The sequence below is a fragment of the Nipponia nippon genome, unplaced genomic scaffold (genome assembly GCF_047370975.1).
Source record: "Nipponia nippon isolate SJK-2023a ecotype South Korea unplaced genomic scaffold, ASM4737097v1 scaffold_3, whole genome shotgun sequence".
Lineage (NCBI taxonomy): Eukaryota > Metazoa > Chordata > Aves > Pelecaniformes > Threskiornithidae > Nipponia > Nipponia nippon.
Genome location: NW_028262347.1, coordinates 26,290,919 through 26,315,056, shown reverse-complemented (window position 1 = coordinate 26,315,056; position 24,138 = coordinate 26,290,919). Strand labels below are relative to the sequence as shown.

General features: G+C 41.0%; 1 protein-coding gene across 2 annotated transcripts in view; it reads left to right on the top strand.

Moving 5' to 3' along the window:
• CPED1 (cadherin like and PC-esterase domain containing 1) overlaps nt 1-24,138 on the top strand; it is a 157,760-nt gene that overhangs the window by 42,277 nt on the left and 91,345 nt on the right. For both annotated transcript variants that reach the window (XM_087766717.1, XM_009464129.2), the window contains exons 6-7: nt 8,974-9,130; nt 10,620-10,788. In XM_087766717.1, coding sequence (XP_087622843.1) covers nt 8,974-9,130; nt 10,620-10,788 — 326 coding nt within the window. The remainder of the gene's footprint in view (nt 1-8,973; nt 9,131-10,619; nt 10,789-24,138) is intronic.

Genomic DNA, 24,138 nt, shown 5'->3' with positions numbered 1-24,138 from the left:
TAGTCAGCCCCACAAGGAGCCAAGCAATTTCCTGTAAAAGTGAAAACACAAAGTTGCTGCTCTAGGAATTATATGATCTAATTAAAGACACACTAAGTCATAGAAAGAAATATCAGGCAGCAAGGCTGAGAGGATGGGATCACTGGATTTACTGTGGGTATGACAGTGTTGATATGATAAGCACTGGGTACAAGGGTAAAGGTTATTGTTTTAAAAAAATGTTATTCTATTTGTTGTTGTGCAGCTCTTAAGCTGCTAGGTTTTGTATTTAAGAGAGCATGCCCCTTCTCATACCCCTGTTGTATCTGTATAGGAAAGAAAATGAGTTGTAGAAAATATCAGGTCAGCGCTTGTTTCTTTGCTTTGTCTCTCTAATGGAAAATCTTTTTGTTAGTCTGAAAATTCAGATTGGTTCTATCTGTATGGGGGGAAAAATTATGCATATACCAGTGATGACTGCTTTTTAGGAGACAAGAGAGAAGCTGGGAAGAGAAAAAAGTTAGGAAAATCAGATTGGAAGAAGAGTTTAGAGGAGTGAAAAGGTAAAAAATATGTGATGTGTGTGGATAGATTAGACTGAGTAAGAGAAGGAGTTGCTCGAGGATGGGCACATGTGGCAGTGGGTTTGTGATGAGGCATGGGAATGGTAATGAATCTTAAAATTCAACATGGAAGACTGATTAGTGCTTGCTGCTCAGTCAGAGAAGATTGGTTTCACTCCTGCCTTTGCAGGGTATTTGGTCCAATTTTTAAGCAGGTGCATGATGTCTGCTCACTCTATGGCACTTGGGCCATGAGGATGTTCTGGCAGGGCTACTGAATAACCAAGGAATGCTCTTGGCATTTATTGCTCAGGTCAGCAAAAGATGCAGCTGTTGCAGTGATCTGTGAATGAAATCTTCCTGCAAACAACCCAAACATAGAAGCGCTCTGAGGTTGGAGAATGACTGGCAAAGAGATTTCAGGTGTTCATACATGGTATCCCACCACAGGTGGGCTGAGAACTGGGCTTGGCTGCCTCCTGTAACTACTCTCAGCTGAGAGACGGAGAAGACTACGGTACACAATGTGAGCAGAATTGCCCAGCCTCAGTTTAGGGCACAGGAAAGGCATCCTGATGTATGCACAACTAATATTCTCTTTTACAGGTTTTGCCTGGGAAAGTAGTGGAAATGCTTATAGTATTGCCTCCCTGGTTTTCCTGTTCCCTAAGTAATCCAGACTAGTCTGTCTTTCCACATAAGCATTTGTCTTGCTTCATCGCTTCCAGGGCCCAGCCTGTGCCATGCATAGCTGTTTTCTCTACCCATCCAGATCACTGATTCTTTTTAAAGTAATACTTTTGCTGTACGCCTTCCTTCTGCATTTCTTTTTATTAGTGTCACTAGTGCATAAACTTTATGAGCATCTACCAGACTTGCGTGCTCACTTGGTCACCTGTCGGGCTGGCCAACAACGTTAATCACACAGAAGGTCTTGGGATAGGCACGATGTTAATGAAATTGTGTGGGAGGGAGAACCACGATAGTCCAGCTGTGTGACTGTGCTCTCACTATGTGATATGTTTACTGTCTGGTGCTAACCCCGTGCCAGCTTTCCTCTCCCCCTGCTGAGCAAATCTTCCCTGCCTGTCCCCAGCATCCCTGGGTTACTCTGGAGTCAGGGGGAAGGGTGATGAGGTGAGGGGAGGAAGCAAAGAAGAAAGAAGTAAGAGAGAAATTATAGATTAAATTTATTTTCTGTTGTAATAATTCAACAACTCTGTGATAGGAACATGCTTCTTTATAGGGGGATGCATTTCTTTTGCCAGCTGGCCCTTATAAATGTTTACACACCAGTTGTGATCAGTTTTGTACCTATTACCTTTCTGCTAATGAAGTTGCTAAGAGCCTTAAGAATGGCCAATAAAATCAGCATCTGATTCTTTTGAGTTAATTTGATTATAAACCATGTGGGGCAGGATTTTCTTTGTTTTACAACAGGGTCAGATCTCAGCTAGGACAAAAACATTCCTCTGTAATAACAGCAAATATGAGGAGACTGAAAAGAAGTAAAGCAGCTAAATGAATTTAATTACTTGGCCTATACTACTCTGTATTCTACCCTGTTACTAGTACAGAATTGTAGCTGTGGCTCTAACCATGTAACAATCAGCCAGAATTTTCACTGAGTTGCTTTTTCCAGAGTTTTATAGCTTATCTGTAAATTTAAGTTCTAGTATGAAGGGTGCACACAGAAGAAGCAGCCCTTCTGGAAAATATTGAAAAAAAAACACCCCTGTCTTTTAACTGTGAGGACGCTTTAGGAATGAAGAAACAAACACCGTATTTAATAAATACTGTTTTCCATGCACCTACCAAAACAGAGAAGCAAAAAACATGGTAAATGGTTAATCTAAACTGAAGCTGTATTTGCTGATGTTTTTAAAGGGGAAAATAAACAACACATACATTTCAAAATGATGCGCTATCATCATTTTGTCTTTAGAACTCTGAAACTTCACAGGTGTTTTTAGCATGAATTTCAGTGCATTCCAATCCACAGTTTAAATTCCTTTCCCTCTAGATTGGCTTTACTATAAAGTTTTTTTTTAATACTAAATATATTTTAGATAGTTTAAATTTCTAGAAATTACTAATAATTTGAAATTTCTTCATTCTAAATATTCAGGGTGGGTTGCTTTGAGATTAACTGTATTACAAAGGGACGGACCACTGCATTTTTTTAATATGAAAAGCTTTTAAGGACAGCTAGATAAATAGTCACTGGTGGGTGGGATATTGAACCTGCAGCAATATGCACTTCGCAGATGAAGCTTATAACACATGTCAAAACCATCACAGGAGTGCTAAGTATCAAGCAAGAAATCATATTCCTGTGAAATCAGTGGAAATTTTTCCAGGACTTCTCTGGGGGCCAGGATTGCCCCTAGTCTTCCTAGCTTCCTTCAAATACTCAGCATCTGCTTTGAGTTTCACAGCCACCCTTTTCTAAATGCATAGGTTATAAAATTGAGTGTTAAAGGTTCTCTTTCTTTAGCAACCTCAAAGCATAATGTGTAAGGCATAGGAGACTACTAATCTTTGTTTCAGAGTCTTTTCATCCAATAGGTCAAATGGATAACAGGAGGCAATTAAATGGAATAGGTCTGTTTTCTGTGACAAGCCTGCAATGACCTCAAGGCTTGTAGCAGCAGTAGTTCAACTGAAATCATCGATCCTCCAAAATCAACACTGAAAAATGAAAAAAATGCACTTTTAATTCTCATTACTTTAATGGTTACGCAGCTTAGAGCAGGTTGCCATACATGACTGAGCAAAAGGTACTGGATAGTAGGCTTTATTTTGATCAAAATCCCCTAGTCCTGGAGGTGCTCAGAAGTCTGCCTAAGACTCTATGAAAGCTTTTTAAGCATCTCCTGATGTGAAGCAATCTTTGCAGCTGTTTAACACACCTTTCCAGCCTACAAAGGCTGGAAAATTGCCCGGCTGTAAATACTAGAAGAGGACCAGGCTGTAGCAATGCAGCTTGCCTGGTCTGTATCAGAAATAAGCTCTTTGTGCTCCAGCAGCCCACACCAGTCAGGCAGATGGATGATCCCAGCACAGGATGCAATATGAAGTTCTTCTAACTCACTGAGATGCCCTGTCAGAGAGCAACCCTGCAAGGCTGACAGAGAGGACCTGTTATCAGTCCTTCCTGAATATTGTGCTGCAGAAACTGCTGAGAAATTATGTGAGGTGACTATCATTCTCCTTTTTTCCTGTGTGAGAGAATTCAGGCTCCTGCTAGAGACAGACTACCATTATGAACATCTAGAAAGAAGTTCCGAAGGCTTCTATGCAGATGGGAAGTCTCCTGTATACTTTCGGGATTAATGTACCTCCATGTTCTAAAGTTATGTTTTTCCTGCTAAAAAGAAAAGCAATTGGATGAAGACTCTGCAAGTACAAATGTGCTGAGCTTCCAATGTCCTTTATGAAAGATATGACCAATGTGCTGGGCTCAGAACAAAGCACAGCACCTTACTTGCATTTCATCTCTAGCTTTGTGCTTCTTATACAACCAAGAGCTCCCAAGATGACTCAATCACTCTTGAAGTGTTTTTAACAGATCTGACAGTTAATGGGCACTTTAGCAACAAAATAACCTTTTTCTCACAGACAATAGTCTTAATTTTTCCTTGCTCCATGTCTGAAGTGTGTAAAATATAGCCTATCTGATCTTGAACAAAGTAAAAAGAATTAACAAACAAAACCATATCATAACCCTCCTTGTAACATCAAAGGATAATATAAAAGGAAGGATAAAGAAGAGGACACATTCTCATTCATCTTCTGTTTCCTTTTTTTTCAATTGAGTGTTACTCACTTAGTTCAACCATTAGGGTCATCTCCTGCTGAATTCCTCACCTTTGCAGATCACCAGATGTTCACGTTAATCTAAGAGTTCCATTTACCATCAGTCCACGTGGCCGCAGCCGTGTCAACACTGACCTGGCTCTGCTCCAGGAAGTCTTAATTTGTCCAAATGTACTTCTAGCTATTAGTAAACCTTTTGCTCAGCCACACGTTGTAACTCTTAAATCAGCTATTCTTTATTGTGTATGCATTGAATCTCATGTTACACTTCAGAAGCCTGAGCCAAAGACAAGTAAATAATTTGGGAGCCGGAGATGGGGGAAGAGGGAGCAAGAAGTCATAGCTGTGTTAAATACTTGAAAGGCCTCATTAGATGTCAGCGTAGCTGCTGCGTTAGATATCAGTTGTTGCTGTCAACTGATCTGTTTGACTCTGTGGTACTTTGAGAGATTGCAGTTGACAGAACAATATTTACCATCAGTTCATGTGACAAAGAGGTGCTTAATTTTTTTGATCTAGAGGTGTTGACTTGCTTTGGTGGATCTTGTACCTCCCTTTCACATGTGCCTCCCAGCTGTTCCTACGTCTCAGATCTATGTTTTACCCAGTACTGTGGTTAGAGGGCTAATGTGTGAATTCAGCTGAGAACTTGTAGTGGCTTCCTTACCCATAAAAATGGCATTGTAGAGAACACCCTAGGCAGAGATAAAGTGGTGCTGTTTGTCTGTGTTTTCAATGGTACCGTTTCAGAGATGTCAGCATAAGAAACCTTCTTCAAGCCAGTATTTCGAGGAAGTGAAGCTTTTTTTTTAAGTGAAAGCAGGTATCCGGCTTTAGGTCCTTTGCTGTACACTGAATCATCACAAATGGCAGCAGCAAAAGGTACTTGAGGCAAAGTCTGCAGCTGCTCCTCAGGAAAACTAGCAGTTTGTGTAGCCTTTCAATTACTGCATAGCCACTTCAAAAGGGAAAATGTTCTTTTCTAGTTTACGTCTTTTTTTTCTTTTGAACTTTAGAGTCTGCTACAAAAATTACTGATATTAAGATCTGGATTTTTGAAAGAGGGGATGTAATCTGGATATGACAGTAGGATGCTGGGACTCTTTCTAACTTGGTTTTCCAAGCTGCCTGACACATATCAACTGCTGAGCCTGCCTCACCTCTTCTATTATAAAATGTTGATGTTATTTACATACTTCAAAAGGACTGGTTAATTAACAACAGCTTGTAGAGTGATTTCAAGATGGAAAAACATGGCAATTACTGAAAACAGTAAAGGCACTGCAGGCTAATTTTCATTGATGATAATGTTGATTAACAAATTTACAGCTCTAATAAACACTGTTACTGCTTTTGAGTGCAAGAGCAGGTGAAGAGTTGCCATGAGAACTGATGCAGCTGAGTGTGCTGCAGTTCAGCACTACTGACATATCTTTATTATGATGATAATTGTATTCACTGATTACTAGGAGTAGATTTACCAAAGTGAGGGATTCTCACTCCTTCATTAACTCTGCCTGATGGAACATGCTGTGTGCCATCTCAAAGGAGCAAGCACCTTGTGACAGTCTCACTCCTCTTTCTCCTTCTTCCAGCCACCTTGCGATGGGCTCTCGCCCAGGTGGGTGCTAACACAAGCCAACAGAGGTGTGTAAGGTACTAACAAACAGGATGCTCTATAGCATGAGGAATAATTGATGAGCATTGCCTTGTTTTTGTTCTCGATGCTGACCACCAAATTCCTGAGTTTGTTTAACCTTCTCTTCTTAAAGAGATGGCAGGTTTCCATTTTTTATGTTGAGGCATTTTGCAATGACTTAGGGCAATACTAAGGAGCTTCTACCCAGTAGTCTGAGAATTTCAGGGCACCTCTTTTTCATCTGTCCATACCAATTTTTTTTTGTTATATCCCGCTCTAGTAAATGGTCCACTGGGTAGTGATGAATTAATGTCAAAATAATCCTTTTTATTTCCCTAAAACAGCTAAAGCTCTCATTTAAGATGGGTAAATATAAGTACAAACCTCATCACATTCTTTTCAAGCTCTGCCTTGTGAGTTAATACCATATTGGTTACTTGTTGCCTTAGCAACACAATTAAAACCATATTTTAAAAAGGAAAACACACTCTCTGTTTTCTCTTGAGTAAGAAGCCAAACAGCCCTTCTCTGCTGCCCTGTTCTAATTTTCAGTGAAATATTGACTTTCTTTTAAATAAGAAAATTATGTTTTGTGCACTCTCCTTTTCTCAACACTATGGTCATTTTAACTAAAGCAGTTGCTGGCAAATGTGCACCTTTGACGCAATTTGGCTTTCAGATGATCAGCTGAGAAGAGCTGTCATTCTTGTCTTTTGCATGGTTCTGTTAATGTCATCACGTAGCTATGGCCTAATGTAAACGGTGTATATGTTATAGGGAGCTTGGTCTGGAAGCACAGTTCTGCCTCCTTTCAGCTGTGTACTGTAGCCATGAAGGCAGAACAACCTGCCTCTCTCTCATCTGCCCCCCTAGGCAGCACTGCCAAGGGAGTAGCTCGGATTGCTGTCATGGGCTTCATTGGGTTTTCTGTGACTTTAATCCCACTCACGGTCAATAGATCAGTATCTTGCTGTTTGCAGATCTAGGCCATGAGATTTGAACTCCAGAGTCTGACATTGCTGGGCTGTTCCTGATGGATGTCCTACAGTACCAAGATACAGGGGAACAGGGCTTGGCTCCATAACTCCATAGATAGTTGCAACAGCAGAGTGCTGTGCCTTGACTTTTTATCAATACGTGGATAAATCAGAAAAGATCTCTGAAGTCATCTGTGCACTGTGGAGGGCCTTTATGTGTTGTAATAATTCTGGTTTTGCCTGAACACCAAAGCTGTATGATCAAACTTTACGGTCTGGGAATTATTTGCAGCTGCAAGTAAGTAGCTTAGTTTTCCTGCATAGTCAGTGAAAAAACAGACCCTTTCAGAGAGCAGTTCAGAATGAGTATTTCTCTTAGTGCTCCAAGGACTGGTCTCTCTCTCTCCAGTGCTGAAAGACAAAGCCTAAGAATACTGTTTTGCTAATATAGGCACTTCAGTTAGGTAACTAAAATGATGCATAGGAGTAGTTGCAGTGGGACCATTGCAAATTGCCATGGTAAAATGCCATTGTCTCTTTACAGGGTGGAAATTGCCATAGTGAAATGCTCTTGTGTCTTTACAAGGTGGATATGGAAAAAATAGCACTTGATTTATGCTCGCTGTGCATATTCAGAAGCAAGTCTGCTAAGTAAATGACTTAATGGGATTTTACTGGCTTACTTCTGTTATCATTGCACAGCCGAGTAGGCAGAGAGTAGTCTGTTTTGTCTCTGTACTATCAGCAAACAGGTAGTCACTTACAAAGTCCAAATCAGTTATAATGCATAACACAACACAAAGATGCCAATGAGAGTATGATCTGAACATGGGGTGCTATATTAATAAGGGCCTGGTTTTGATTAGTAAAGCCTTTAATCCTGCTAAATGGTGCATGTAAGGCAAAGGAGCAGATTAATTTTAGATCCCAGTTGAGCTTGTAGGGCTGAACTGCGCTGATCTGATGAACAGCCGATAAACATAGACAATCACAATGTCATTTTAACAGGATCTGTATGAAAATGAATAGTCCTTTTCCTTGAATGGCTGCTCACAGCTCACCGCCAGAAATACAACTTCAGTTTTATTTTTCATTTCATGCACCAAGAAGTGGAGACTGCATGCATTAAAAGAGAAGCTATACAAATAAATTCATAACATTAGCACGACGCAGTATGTCATTAAAAAGATAAGTAATAAGGTTTGGGAATAATGTGAACAGCTTGACTTTTCCCTGACTATTACTTAAGAACTTGAAATGTGAGGTGTGTTAGAGTTAATGAAAACCACCCTACATGAAATAATGACATAACATAAGGGCTCTGTGCCTTTTTATCAGCCTAGTAAAAGCAGAAAATACATACCACCCGTTGACTGATCTCACATCACAATATTTTGATTACTATTAATAGTCATATGCCTCAGTAATCTTGAGGACTCTGGTACATTGGTCCTGCTCCCACTGTGTTCGGTGGCAGAACTAAGCCTCCCATAGATTACGGTAACTACAAAATGTAACCTTAAATGGTGAACCTGGAAACAAGGATATGTGATTATTTACTGAGCTGTCTGTGTGATTACAGTGGCAAAGTCCATTGGTCCTTAGTCAAATAAATTCCTTATCCCCATTAATTGTAATTAGGGCTATGTGAGAAACAAAGTTTTGGAATTCTATATTTAGAAATAAAGTATTTCTGTTTAGAAGAAGGGGGAAGAGGATGCTTTTTGTATGCAGCACTTGTACACTCACCTATAAAGTAGGAGTTGCTGCTAAGCCTCTGAGCTTGCAGCTGGAAGAGGTGCTTGGTGCGTGTAAAGCTCTCTGCTAGCAAATCCGAAAAGGATTATAGTCTCAGTATTTGTTATTTTACATTTTTGGCTGATGCTGGTAGCTCCTCTCTACCTATTGTGCTTTACACATTTTATCCTTAACAGCAGGAGCTGACTGCTGCTTTCAATGCTCTGCTGACTTTTTCATCCCTTTGGTACTTTTTCAGACCTGCAGCTCCCAGTCGTCACCCCAGAGTGCTCCAGCCGGCCTGGGATGTCGAGCGCCAGCGCCGTACGCAACATGCACCAGGTCGGCGAAAGCACTGACAAGACACATACTGCCCATCTGCGATACTGGTGGAAGCAGAGCACGAGCGCACAGCTGTAAGCTAATGATACCCCGCTCTCAGAAACTGCAAGTGCTTCATTGTGCTTTTAGTTGGGAGTCAGGGATGCAGAATGTAGCAAGAGGGGAGACTGCAGCAGGTGGAGCACTTGGATGTATTGGATCTCTTATACTTGCATAATGTTTGTTTCTGTATTAGCCAAGCTTGAACGTTTTGTGTGTGAACAGCTAAGTCTTTATGTTGAGGGCATAGAAACACCTAGACAGATAAATACAGACCCAGAGACACCCCTGAATGTTTAGGTCTTATAGCAGCTGAGCTATTTCCTGCTTCCATCCTTGCCTTGCCCCTACTACAGACACACATATGTAGTCCTTTGCACGGAGACCCTCCCTTAAGTGAAGAACTAAGAAATAGTTGAGAACTGGCTGTCCAAGTGCCATTTCCTATGTTACAGTATCTCATTAATTTTATGCTCTGAGGTCCCACCATTCTGTAGAGGGGAGAAAAGGGTCTCTTTAAGATAGGTATTATTACACTCCCTTAACAGATAGCAAAATTGAGGTCTGGAAAGGCCACATATTGCCAAAGATTACACAGAAATGGGAAGAGAACCCTGTGTCTTTTACCAGTAATCAATCTTAGAGACCCATAATTTGTATAGTCATCTTCTCATTGCATTTGCTATGAGGTAGATACTCAGAGATATTATCAGGCAGAATAACAACCACATTTGTGAATATGCCCAAGTACAGCTCAGATTTCCCCAAGTAATAAGCTTTCAAATAGAAGATTTTTTTCCTTGGGTTTGGTTTTTTTCTGTCCTGTTTCTACAGCTGATTCTTTTTGGACTACAGGAACTGTAGGCCAGTATCTAGAGAGCCATGTCACTTCCTAGACAAAGTTAGCTTGCATAACTATTTTATGTTTAGCTGATTTATTATGGGTTATTTCTAGGTGTCATAGTCACTCATAATATTTGGAATCATAGTTCATGGCTTTCATTAGGGAAAGCATGCAGTACCACATATTTGTGTCCCTATATTGCATTGAAGAAAGTGCTAACAATAGTGCAGTCTTTCCATTGTTTGTTTGTTTTGGGTTTTTTTTCCCGAATTCACTACAAATCAGTGTTAAATTTGGGTACCTCGGCTATGCACTTCTGTTATTTAAGTTCCTTGGATTTCTTTGATGTTTTTACCTTCACTCTGAATGTCCTGGGTCTGCAACAATTACAACACGCCCACAATGCATTTACCTATATGTACTCTCAAACATAACTCCCTCCTAATATAGTTACTTTCTACCTATGGAAATTAAGGTTTTAAAATACTGAAAGCAATAAAAAGACTTGGTATAAAGCTTTGTTCCAGCCTGCTTGGTTTCATCTGCTGTGTTGTTTAACTCGAGAAAAAAGGCTAATTTCCTATTTCCACTAATTTCACTATTTCACTATTTTCTTATAGCTCATTTTCCTCATTTGCAAAAGCACTTCATTAATGCAATGTATTCTTATTACTTTCCAGGAATCAAGTGTCAGCTTCACCAGACCACAAGGACATCCTTAAAGCTCAAGACTTTTCTGTCATCATTAAAGCATATGTGCTTGTGACATCCTTAACACCTCTGCGGGCATTCATTCATTCAACAGCCACTGTCTGGCACCCACCCAAGAAGAAGCACTTTTCCATAAAGGTAAAACATTTCATTTCCTATTTTTTCCCTCTTTCAGGCAAAGTACAGAGACAGAAAACCAGATAATATTTTTCTTCTCTTTTACCCCTTCTTTATTTGCAGTCTCCAGCTGACACATGAATATTCTCCTCATGTACAGCTTTAATTTCTCAGAATGAGTGGGGTTTGATTCATGAAGAAGGGAAGAGTTGCTCCGTGCAGTGGGGGTTATGAAGAGCCTGGGATTTTCTTGCTTCAGAGTCCATTTTTATTGGTGACATTTGACAGCAGTTGCAAGGTTTTCTCTAAAGCACAGCAGCAGGGGTGCTGTCATGCAGTAACATCTTTTGCCCGGATATTGACAGTGTTGTAAAAAAGGAAAGTAAATATTTAAAATGGTTTGTTTAGATTTCTTTTTTAGGTGCAGAAAAACAGAATGGAGGAGTGTCAGGGCACTTCTAAATAAGGGGAACGAAGTATACGGTGAAGAGGGTGGGCCTCCCATCGTGTCTAGGTTTTATGAAGAAGGATGTTTCACATGTGCTTTAATTGGATTAACTCTGGACATCTCCAAGTGCCTGGAGAGACCCCTCTCTATCCACATCTAGTTTGCCCAGCAGTCCTATGGATTTCCAAACATGCTTTCCCATTCCTTTGTCCTTCAAGCAAGGAACTGTGCTTGCAACATGGCAAGTCTTCACGAAGGAGCTACAGTTCTGCAGCTGCTCCTTTCCTTTTGAAGGAATAAGGTTACAAAGTAGCAGTGATTTCTTGAGGTCACATAGATCAGCTCCTGCAGCAGCCATCTGAGGATGGGCGCACTTTGCCCATGTAGCCCTCTTGGGGTAAGAGCAGGTTTTGGCTTTGGATCAGTCTTGAGTGTTGTGATGTCACTGTCAGGACTCTTGATGATGCCAGCCATTTAGTATATTCTACAATTTTAGCACTTTCAAAGTTAAGTGCCTAGTCTAAGCTCATTATCTAATTCTAGTTATTGGAGAAACAGACACCTCTAGAAAATGAATCATCCCACCCAATTTAGGCACTAATTTTGGAATGAGGTGAGTTTCGTGCTAAAAGTGTCTGCTTCCTTCCATGGGGTATGACATTCTTAGAGAACATGCGAAATTCTAGATTGCCAAAATTAGGTTAGATGAACCTACTTCTCTTTCTTTCCCCCCCTTGGAAGCTATGGAAGCCCATGGAGATATATTATTTTGCCATCTATTTTCCTCTATTTAGACTTAGGAAGACTAATGGTCACTCACTTTCAAACCTTGGGGTTCAGTTTTGGTTTATGTTTATTAAAATAGCACAATGTCCAGCAGCATCACTATCGCAGCTGAAGTAGAGATCACTTTAAAGGCTAGCAATCATTAATAATTGTGATATGGCTCTGTAAAATAATTCCCACTGAGGGAAGTCTGCTGAACAGGGTGCCAGCCACCATTTACAGAGTACTTTGGCAGCTGAAGAAGCAATAAAAATGATAGATAGAAGCAGCAGCACATCTAGAGTAGTTCCAATCTGGTTACTGCTGCTGTGGTGTTATATCTTCCAGAGCTTTAGACAGACTTGTCGAAACAGCAAGAAATAAACAAAAAATAGGCACCACAGAAAGCACATTTGTAGTGATATATAGATTGAAATGCAGATTAACAAAATGATGGAAAGTGGGGTGTATAAGACTGTTTCTCAGCATAAACAGTGTACCCTATAAAGAACCTGGGAGGAGTCGGGGAGTCTCGAGGAGAAGTAAGACACTGGGAATATACGGAGTGGCCAGAGACCACTACTGGGAGAATCATAAAGAGGCTTCTGTGCTTGGTGCAGAGGCATCAGGCAGATCATCAGTCAGAAAACAATACTTGGGAGAAGGTTTGAATTCAATTGTTGATATCCTTTGGGATGAGATTACATCAAGTTTCTCATAAACATCATAGAGCTGTCACTTGTTGCCAGTGAGACGTACAATGCCAGCAGAGTGATCTCCTCTCCCAAAGCAGCCAGTGGAGCTACACATATTTGTACCAACCAAGGAACCCAGTCCAGAAAGCTCCTAAGCTTTCAGTTTCTGCCAACTCTGTTGTGTAGGAAGGAAAATTGTTTGTTATGTTGTGAAGCTCCAACCTGTCAATAGTCAATAATGACAGAAAGGATCTCTAAGACCTGTTCCTCTGCTGATTGACAGAATACTCATTGGTGTCACTGGGGACTGAACATGCTTATAGAGGAGACTTTGGTCTGGAAAAATTGGCTAGTGTTGTGTTTTTCCCCAAGAGCAGCTGACTGAATTATTTTTTTTTTAAATGAACAAACGAGAATAATTTAAATCTGCTGTATTGCCATCATAGATGTGCTGCTTTCAGTAATGGCACACAGTAATTTAGAGACCTCCTCAGTGTACATAGGCCTCTGGTCAGCAAATTTTCTCATACCAGTATAATTAAACTATTAGCGATAAGTTGATCCACAATTGTGGTTAACTTGGTTACAACATTACTATCACAAACTCAGTATGTTAAGTTTAAAATTTGATCCCCTATGTATAACAACCCTTTATGGTTGCTAGAAGTAACCAGAATGTGGAAGGAGAGATTTTTAAGAAGACTGGAGGTCAGGTACCAGACAACATCAAATGATTAAGAGAAACTGTGTAAAGAAAAACCAGAAGTTTAATGAATTAAATAATACTGCATTGCCCACTGCTTCTTTGTTAGTAAACTATTAAAAATGATTTTTGCAACTCAGATTTACTTATCCTAATTATAGTGGCAAGGCTTCAGAATGACTCCTTGAATAAGCATTGGCCAAATAGCAGTTCAGGAAGAGTTCAAGTGTGTTTTGCTCAGCAGCTGCCAGGTTTTCTCTGCATTATACATATTTTAGTATCTCAGTTCAGAAAGCAAAGGAAACTAAATCGTCCGCTGGCATGAGGATTTTGTGTGTAGTCAAGGAGTGGCAAAAGCATGACTCTAGATTTGGGCCCTGGTTGGGAAGATGCAGGAGATGCAGGGGAGAAAATGGCTTTCTGCCACACAAATGTTTTGATATGAGACTTGCGTAATAGCCTTATTTCCTTGAGGAAATTTGGAACCTCCTTATTTAGACCATCTGTGCTTTGAAAAATCAATAATAAATTTGAAGCTTTCTATTTTGCATATGGTAGCAGTTAAGGGATGGGTCTCTATCAATGTATGCAATAATTCCCTTTGTGTTAATCGACATTATGCATGTGTATTGAGCAGAGGGCTGGCCCCTGAATAATTTTCTGGTTTATAGAAGCTGGTGTGCGAAACAGTCATTTATGATTAATTATCTCAAGGTTTAACACACTGTGAAGTGCTTCCTTTGCCCTGCCATTAACCTTTCCCAACCTGGTCCCAAATCTTAATGAAGGGATGCACTTTCATAGACGTCAGTGGTGCCACGTCCTGCGTCACCTGGGAAGGCTCTTCTGTGCTGTCGGCAGCTTTGCACAGCCCCTGCTCTGGCTCACCGCCCCTTCGCTCATCCAAAATAGACAGTCAGGTGTCTCCTGGATTTGAATTCCTTGGCTGGTGTACTTGCATAACCCTCGATACCCTTAGCTGAAACTATGTTCTTAAGTAATTTTCCAGTTGTGCAGTGAAGTAAACATAATCTATAAAAGCAGTTTGCTGTTAAGCTTGCTGTGGTGTAAGTCACTATAACTGTCGCTGAAATCCTCTCTCTGTGTATTAAGCATTTGGAAACTTGAGTAAAGAGAAATATTTTTTATACTTAACATATATGCAAATAAAACTGGACCCTTACTTACCCAGGAAATACATCTTTTAGTATGACGTGGAGGCCTGGCTTAGAGCCGAACACTGTGAAAATTAGGTTGCAGTATTGCCCTCAAGTGGCCACTTTTGATACTACTTCATGTAATAGACCAGATATTTAATGAGAAACAGAATGCAAACATACATGCAAATAAAGAGCAAAATGCTTAGAAACAGCAGAAAGGCTCAGGATTTTTTCCCTTTGTTTTATTTTTGAATTCCATATTCTTGCCCTGTCACTTAGCAGGAGCAAATACAAAAGAAAATTACCATCAACTCTTAATCAATTAGATTGAAGGGTTATTTGGGAATAAAATTAAACTTGTTCATCAGGTTCTGTAAGAACTCAGCATATGCATTTCACTGTTCTTGCAAGTAGCCTGTGTAGAGACTCAAATGCTTTAATGCTCCCCTTCCCAGGAGACTGAGCATAACATAAATGCCATCTCTGTTTTCTGTCCTCATAGCATCCAGAGCCTTATCATTTCTCTTTTCACTGATATCAGAATGAAAGTCTGTCTAGGCCAGGGGAGATCAAAGCCATGCTTAGTCTGACATTCTGTTTCTGGCAACAACCAGACAAGAAAGCATCATGAAACTATGTAACAGGACAAGCACATAGTGGTACTCATCCTTAGGCAGACTATAGCTATTTCTGGTAACCTGCAAGGTAAGACACATAAAATTGGAAGTGGAATATATATCTCTCTGTTTAATAAGCTCCAGTGGATTTTTATGCCATGCAGTTATCTACTAGATTTTTTAATCCATCAATGCCTTTGGTCTTCCCAACATCTTGCGGCAATGAGACTCTACGGATTATTTATGTGCTGTCTGAGAAAGAATATTTGTTTGCTTTAAAACTTCTACCTGATTACTTAATTTCATATCCCTGATTCTTGTCTTAAGAGAAAGAATGAGTAATCCTTCCTTCTTTACCTTCTCCATGTCTATGCCAATCTGTCATGCAGTACACAAATAAAGTTAAAATTCTTCCTGGAGTTCTTTTCTGCTCTTCTCGTTATGAACATCTTGATTTAGCTAGTAAGACCTCTAGACTTATTATTCTTTATAACGTGTGGATATGTCATAAGTAAGTCTTTACACTGTTATCCAGGCCCCTAGATCTCTGCTTTTCTCCTGGACCACAGATCCTCTCACTCTGGCTGTTCAATCCAGGCAGCTCTGTAAGCATGCCCCTCTCTGGCTCCCAACTTTCCCAGACCTACCTCCCATTATCCTGATTCTTCTTCTCATCATTCTCTTTCTGCTTTCAAGCTTCCCTTAGTCAAGCTGATCCACTTTTGCTTCTCACAGAGAGCTGGGAGGTGCTGTTAGTAAATCACCTTTACTTTTCCACTAAGAAGTTGATGCTGGGTTGGGAAACCATTCTTAGTTCAGTCTCAGTCAAAAGACCTAGTTTAGTGGTTGCTGAAGCTAGTGAGCGGCTTTTTGTCTTTGGAATTAGTCTTAACAGCAAGATTCTTTGAAGGAAACCTTTCTTAGATGGCCTTTTCTGCTCCATGTAAATAGTTATAAAAGCGTTAAGGGACAAGAGGTTTTTTTGTCCTGAGCTATTAAATAGCATGTCTTTAAAAAATCTTACGTTAAGAAAAAATATACATAAGTGGGAAATTTACTGTACAAAATAGCTGAATAATACCGTGGCTTCCTCCTTCATCAGGTGCCATGTTAGAGCTGCAGAGAAATGGCACATTGTAACAATAAATCAGGGGTGGAATAAACAAACCTAACTAAAGCTAACACTATAAACTTATGATAAATTACTGCACTGTTTTCTCTGTGATGTATTCTGGAACGATTTTTTTGATTATGGGTACATTTTTCTCCCATTACATGTCTTATGGCTTTTTCTATATACTGTGATCAGTGGAGAGGTCTGCCTGTGCTAGCAGGCAATACAGGAAATAGCTTTATTGCAAAATATGTTTTTTCTGGCCTTCTATGTGGAATCAGTCTGTATTCTTGCAGACACCTTAGGTATTTAGATACCTCTATATGCATAGTCAAGGAGATTCTTGTTTGTGTGTAAAAGAGTATTTTTGTATCTGTGAACAAATACTTATACCCAAAAGTATTTGGAATTGGTGAAGAAATTTCACCAAATATAGATCCAGTAAGAAGAATGAATGCACAAAAATGAACTGAGACTACAGAACCTATACTGAAAGTTATCAGAGATTGATTGAATTGATTCAAGTGAAAACATCCACAGCTATTAAGTCTTTTGAGACCTTGCAGATCCAACTGATCAGAAAGACTGCAACAGCTCTGATGCATAGCAGAACAATTTGGAGAGGACACCCTCATTACTTCAAAAAGGGTCATTTCTTGAAACCAAGGGTCATGCTTTGGTTCCTCAGACATAAACCTTGATCTCAGGCTTTTGATACAGTTCCCCATGGCCTTCTCCCAGAGAAACTGATGTGTTATGGCCTAGACAAGTGATCTGTGCGGTAGGTGAGGAATTAGCTGGTGGGCCGCACCCAAAGGGTGGTGGTAAATAGCTCTTTTTCAAACTGGCAACCTGTCACAAGTGGGGTCTCCCAGGGATCGATATTGGGCCCAACGCTATTCAATATCTTCATAAGTGATCTGGATAATGGGATCAAGTGTAGCCTGATGAAGTTTGCAGATGACACCAAATCTGGAAGGGAGAGCCACGCTGCAGGAAGATCTGGATAGGTTGGAAGAGTGGGCTAACAAGAACCTTATGAAGTTTAACAAATATAAGGTCTTGCACGTGGGAAAACATAATCCAGGAGTGCAGCTCAGACTGGGATCCACCTGGCTAGAGAGCAGCTCTGTGGAAAGAGACCTGGGGGTCCTGGTGGACAGGAAGCTCAACATGAGTGAACAGTGTGCTGCTGCGGCCAAGAAGGCCAATAGGATGCTGGGTTGCATCAAAAAGGGCATCACCAGCAGAGATAAAGTCATTATCCCACTCTACTCGGCTCTTGTCAGGCCACACCTGGAATACTGTGTTCAGTTCTGGTCCCCATTATACAAAAAAGATGTGGACGGGCTGGAGGGGGTCCAGAGAAGGGCCACCAAGATGATCAAGGGTCTGGGAAGCCTGCCGTATGAGGACAGGCTGAGAGAGCTGGGTTTGTTCAGCCTTGAGAAAAGGAGGCTTAGAGGTGATCTCATCGCCATGTACCAGTACTTAAAGGGGAGCTACAAAGAAGATGGAGACTCCCTTTTTACAAGGAGTCGCATGGTGAGGACAAGGGGTAACGGGTACAAGTTACTCCCAGGGAGATTCCAATTGGACACGAGAGGAAAATTTTTCACAATGAGAACAGTCAGTCATTGGAATAATCTCCCCAGGGAACTGGTTGACTCCGCTACGCTGAACACATTTAAGACTCATCTGGACATGGTGCTGGGCCATCTTGTCTAGATTGTGCTAGAAAGGTTGGACCAGATGGTCCTTGAGGTCCCTTCCAACCTGGTATTCTGTGATTCTATGATTCTTTGATTCTATGATATGATCCTGGTGACTTTGTCTGCCATCTAGTTTTGAAGGCTACAACTAGGAATCAGCAAGGTCCTTTCAAAATGTATTCATACAAATCCTGTAAAGTATGATGCAGCAAATCCCAAAATGTAAACCTCAGAATTACACTGAATTAATCACTAGCCCCAATGGCCTCTTATCTTCTATCTCCTTGCCTTCTTGGGTAAGTTCAGAACTCAACTACACCTCCAAAGGTGAGATACTGTTGCAGTAAAAAATTGACGAGTTTGTATTGTTTAACCAAAGCCAGGATAGAAGTGGCTAATTGGTGATATGTAATTAACTGGCAACCAGTAATAATAATACACTCACTGTCAATTTCAGTAACAGAACAGGTAAACCATGATACCAGACACTTCAAAAATGTTAATAAACATTGCACATTTCTAAACATCTTTCTATAAATACCCCCTAAAGCTGTAGTCACACCCACCCACTCACTCACATTTACCCAGACCCCACCTCACAGGCAGCACGGGTTACAAACACAGCCCCACTCTCCTGGGATGCAGCTTTGCTTCTTGCATGCATCTCCACTTGGAGCAGTGGGGGCTCCAGCTCTGCCTGTACCCGCATAGGACCCTGGTATTCCCTGCAGTCTAGGCAGAAGCTGTGATGCCCGTGGGCTGACTTCTGGCAGTGCCTGACCAGATTTTGACTGCTGTTGTTTCCACCTCAAAGTCTCTGCCCCACTGCAAATTTTCATGCTTCTTTTATAGTATTTCCCAAGCCGACTCCTTCCTTGTTTCAAAAGTCACTTTGTAATTTCCTGGTTACTGTTTAACCTTGCTGATGGTCGCCTTCCTCTTTATCATGGTAAGTTTGGGACAAACATCCTCCCAGACAGTTCTGTATATTCCAGGCACACAGATTTGTCTGTGGGTGGGCTGTGTGAGCACTCCGGTGGATATCTCCTGCCTGTCTTCAGTGGTATCATTTAGATTCCCTGTACAGTCAATGGCAGAACAGAGCAGTTTTAGATTGTAATTAATGTCACTGTTTTGAGATGGCTGCCTCGGGATGGCATAAATCATGCTCTTGAAACATCTGTGTTCTGCAGTGAGGTATAAAAGGAACCTAGACACTTCGCTCGTACATAGACATAAGCCATGTAGTCTTGTAGGGTGGGAATCCTCTACAGATTTTGACACCTGAGAGAATTGTCTTCATGTGAGCTGTGCCTCTGGACACCTATTACAATCAACAGAAAGCTAATCAGTGCAGTGAAGGTAGGCATTTTAAGTTTGTCTTTATTGCTATTCCTAAGGTTAGTCAAGGAAAATCTTTCTCATCTCGTCAGGAGGGAAGACTGTGCTAGGACTGAGTTAGAAGGCAATCCCAGAAGGGTCGCTACATTTTTTTTTTCTTACAGTAAAATTAATTTATGCCTTCCGTGGAGTGTTGGTATACAACGCCCAGTGCACGCAGTGTCTGGCTGTGTCTGCTGCTCAATGCACTCTGAACAAGCCCCTTAAAACAAGGGGTGGAGGTAGAAGGGGCTGGGAGATGGCTGTCTAAATCAATTTATATGCTTTCACAGGGAAATCCTCAGCTGGCCATTCAGCTAGCTGCCCCAGGCTGCCCCAGCATCTCTCCTAAGAAATGCATTTGCAGAAAAATTGTCAGAGGAAAATCCTGTCAAGGGAATTACTTCAGTCACCATAGCATCCAGCCCTGCAGATGGCACCCACTCGTCCACTCTCCTTGAGTGTCCATGAGTCTGTGCATGAAGCTTGCAAATCGGAATTCCTTTGTCAATTAAACTGCATTTTTCCAGTGTGTCAGGCCTTTAGCTGATGGTTCAGTGTATTTTTGAGGAGCCAAAGGGATCCCTGTCACTGAGATCATAAACCTTATTTTAATGACTGTGGATTTTAAAAAGTGGATGTCAAGGTGGGTTGAGAAAAAGCATTGTAAAATTAATATTGAGTTAGCCAAATCTTTTTTTTTCCAATGGCTTATCCTAAAGCAAAAGTAGTTATCAGTGGGCAAAAGGTCGATGAGTTAAAATTAATCTTAAGAACATTTTTAGTTCATTCTGCCTTTAGAGAAAATGTGTGCTTGATCTATGTAATTTGACTGCATTTACACACTTTCTGAAAGGCATTACATAAATATGTGGAACATACCTCCAACTGTATGCATCCAGCATGTGGATGAATGTCTTCAAGCTCCTGAGAAGTCTTGCGATTCTGTATACAATGGTGGCATTGTGCAAAATATTTGTGCATGTCTGCATTAAGTTTTACAGCCTACTAAAATTTAATCCCTATTCCTCTGCTTCAAAATTTGCCAGCCAGAGGTCAGCTTTCTCCCAGACTAAATTCCTGTGATTGCCACCATTTTTTCCCATTCTGTCCTCTTTTTTTACTATTCAGTGCTGCTTTTAATCACACTCAACCAATAATGAGATTGAATCTTGCTGGACAGGTAGTCTGTTTCTGTGGGAGAACAAGCATCAGTGGTGATCATCTGAAGTAACCTTCAACTCAGTGACTTTAATATTTTGCAGTTGAACACAGATATTTATAGATCTTTGTTAGGCATACTCAGAAGAAGCTGAGGTTGCCCCAGGCTTTCACACCTTATTGCCCCTAATCCATATACTTTACATTTTCCCTACCAGTTGCTGGAAATCCTGTAGAATCCATAAGAGTCAAACCTAACCTGAACTGGTTTAAATAGGATTTTTTTCATGAATTGGAATTTTTTGGAAGTATTTGTCTCTTTTCTCTGTATTGGTCCTGAAACAGACTGACTAAATATTTATTTTCAGTCATTATCTTAGAATAAATATTGTCTTAAAACCTGATATCCCCTAATAAGGACCTGTTGAGCACTGTTTCTTTTCTAGTCTGACTAAGGAGGACTATAACTGAAATGCAGTTCCTTGGAGAAGCCAGTTTTATTTTAATGCTTGTTGTGTTGGAAACAGTTTACTATTATAGCCAACAGCATGCTATGAGTGCAGACACGGCAAATCAGCCTGTCTTTCATCAATTCTGACTAGAAATATGTGCATTGTGTATCCTTTGTGTTGAGGTGCTTAGAGATTGATTTGTGGTGAGGAGCAAATGAGCTAATGGGGCTTTTTCTGTCCTGCTTTCCCTTCCTTCCAATAATCACTACCTCTCCTTGGAAAATTCTGCAACTCCTTATCTTCCCTGTGCAGCAAAACAATGCAGCTTCTCACTTAGCCCCTCAATACCCACTGCAGATTCAGGAAATTAGAGACAAGATGCAAGCCAGTGTAGCAGGAATGTAGGTGATGTACAGGATCTGGCAGAGATGGTGGAAATAGTTGTCAAAGTCAGGTGAAGAACTACCATGTAGTCCCACCTTGGTGAGATGAGTCTTCGTTTTAATTTTTTTATTTCACATGAAAAATTTAATTAACTGGTTTTGGCCTGAACAAGGAACTGAAATGGGGCAATTTCACTCAGAGATGAATCTAAATCAGAAATTATTTGAAAAATGTGCAGCTTCTTGTTCTTAATCTTTGTATTACTCTGTGGGAGAAACACAGCTTTGGTGATCTTAGACTTTGGGAAGCACAGATTCCCTCTCAGCCTGTTGTGGCAATGAAATGGAGTGTGATCTGAGGATTTGCATAATCTCTTTCTAAATAGCAGTTCTGGGGCTCTTTTGCTCTAGAGGCTCATGGAATTGCAGTACACATGGAAAACTTTCTACAGCATAAAAATACAGTGTGATGTAATTAAAGATTTCAACATGATGCGAATATCCAAAGGGCAGAGTTGAGGTTATATGTGCAACCTTTACTTTGCAATTTCCTGGCAGTCAGAGGTTTAATTTTATAACTTTAGTCATATATACTGTTGTCATTTTTTTTTCCTACTGGCATTTCAAATAGCTTTATCAGAAACAGGAGAAAAGGTCCCAGGCATTGCAAACCTTCAGCCCAGATCTGTGCATGGGACACATTTCTTTTAGTCAGCAAAGCCTGGGAAGGGAACCACTTGTTAGAATAAAACCAGAGGTGATAAGAACAGGAAGACAGGCAAACCAACTTCCTACCACCAGTTATTTACCAGCAAAACAGAATGGAGTTACTGGAATTGAATAGAGCAAAAAGCAAAGGAGGATCTGCATTAGCTGCATACTTGAATATTTCCCACAGCTGGCTGTAGGCAACGATACAGTATTTTTTTTAAAGGAAAGTGGAAATGCTTTTTACATTTAACTGCAATATGCTGCCTGAAGAAACAAAGCCATTCATCTATGCCAATGCAGACCAGCATGCTTGGCAGTACTCACGCTCACAAGGGGAGGCTCCAACACTGTCTAGAAAATTCTGTGGACTAGAGTGCACAGAAGTATGTTGTAAGGAGATCTGGTGTCAGCACAGTGAATGCATCATAACGCATCACCAGTAACCAGCAGTGTACCTCAGGGGTCCTTACTGGGTCCATTCCTGTTCAACATCTTCATTAAATGCCTGGGTGATGGGACAGAGTGTACCTCCTAATCACACAAAACCGGGAGGAGTGGCTGATACACCAGAGGGCTGTGCTGCCATCCAGAGGGACCTCCACAGGCTGGAGAAATGGGCTGATGGGAACCTTATGCAGTTCAACGAGGGGAAGTGCAAAGTCCTGCACCTGGGGAGGAACAACCCCATGTGCCAGTACACGCTGGGGGCTGACCAGTTAGAAAGCAGCTTTGCAGAAAAGGACCTGGAGGTCCTGATGGACAGCAAGTTGACTATGAGCCAGCAACGTGCCCTTGTGGCAAAGAAGGCAAATGGCATCCTGGGCTGCATTGGGAGGGGTGTTGCCAGCAGGTCGAGGGAGGTGACCCTTCCCGTCTATTCAGCACTGGCAAGGTCACACCTGGAGTAATGTGTCCAGTTCTGGACTCCCCAGTACAAGAGGGATGTGGAGCGACTGGATAGAGTCCAATGAAGGGCCACTAAAATGATTAAGGGACTGGAACATCTCACATATGAGGAAAGGCTGAGAGAGATGGGACTGTTTAGCCTGGAGAAGAGAAGGCTCAGGGGGATCTCATCAATGTGTATGAATATCTGAACGGAGGCTGTAAAGATGACAGAGTGAGGCTCTTTTCAGTGGTGCCCAGTGTCAGGACAAGAGGCAATGGGTACAAACTGAAAGAAAGGAGGTTCCATCTGAACATCAGGAAACACTTTTTTGCTGTGAAGGTGACTGAGCACTGGCACAGGTTGCCCAGGAAGGTTGCGGAGTCTCCATCCTTGGAAACATTCAAAAGCTATCTGGTCATAGTCCTGTGTAACTAGCTCTAGGTAGCCCTTTTTGAACAGGTGTTTGGACAAGATAACCTCCAGAGGTCCCTGCCAAACTCAACCATTCTGCGGTTCTGTGATTCTATGATCGTGTTTTAGACCCAAGATATCACATTAAGCCTTGTTACCGACTTCTGCTAAATGCCAAGCTTTGTTAACCCATCTGCAATGAATACTTGATCATGACTGCAGTCAAAGGTACCTAGAGAGATGCCAACCACATCAGTCCCCAGTGGGGTTGTCTACAGAAGCCTGCATGCTTCAGTCATGTTACCCTAGTGGGTCATGTAGGATAGATGGTAATAGAAAATATGTAATTGCATTTCTAAGTCAGTTTAGTAGAGTAGTTCCTAGAAATAATCAGAATTTTCTTCTTTTCTGAGTATCAATACAAAACATGTTCTGTGTATACTGTATATGCTTTATCTCTGAAGACAGTACTTTTATACTATATAAGTGTATCTGGTAATATAGCACTACTAAATTATCTAATAGTTTTATACAGTTCAAACATTAATTGAGTTCTGTGCAGTGTGATAATGTGGTTCAAAGGCAGCCCCTTTCTTAGCACAAAGGACTCCGATGCAACAAAACCTGCCTGTGTCCCACTCTTCTTTGGGGCTCTGTGTTGCTCCAGCTCTGTTTTGCTGAATCACTGTCAGAAGTGATGAGATGGGTGAATTCTCATGAGTGATGAAAGAAACTGAGAGGACAGTGTTATGCAGGCCAGAGAATATGCC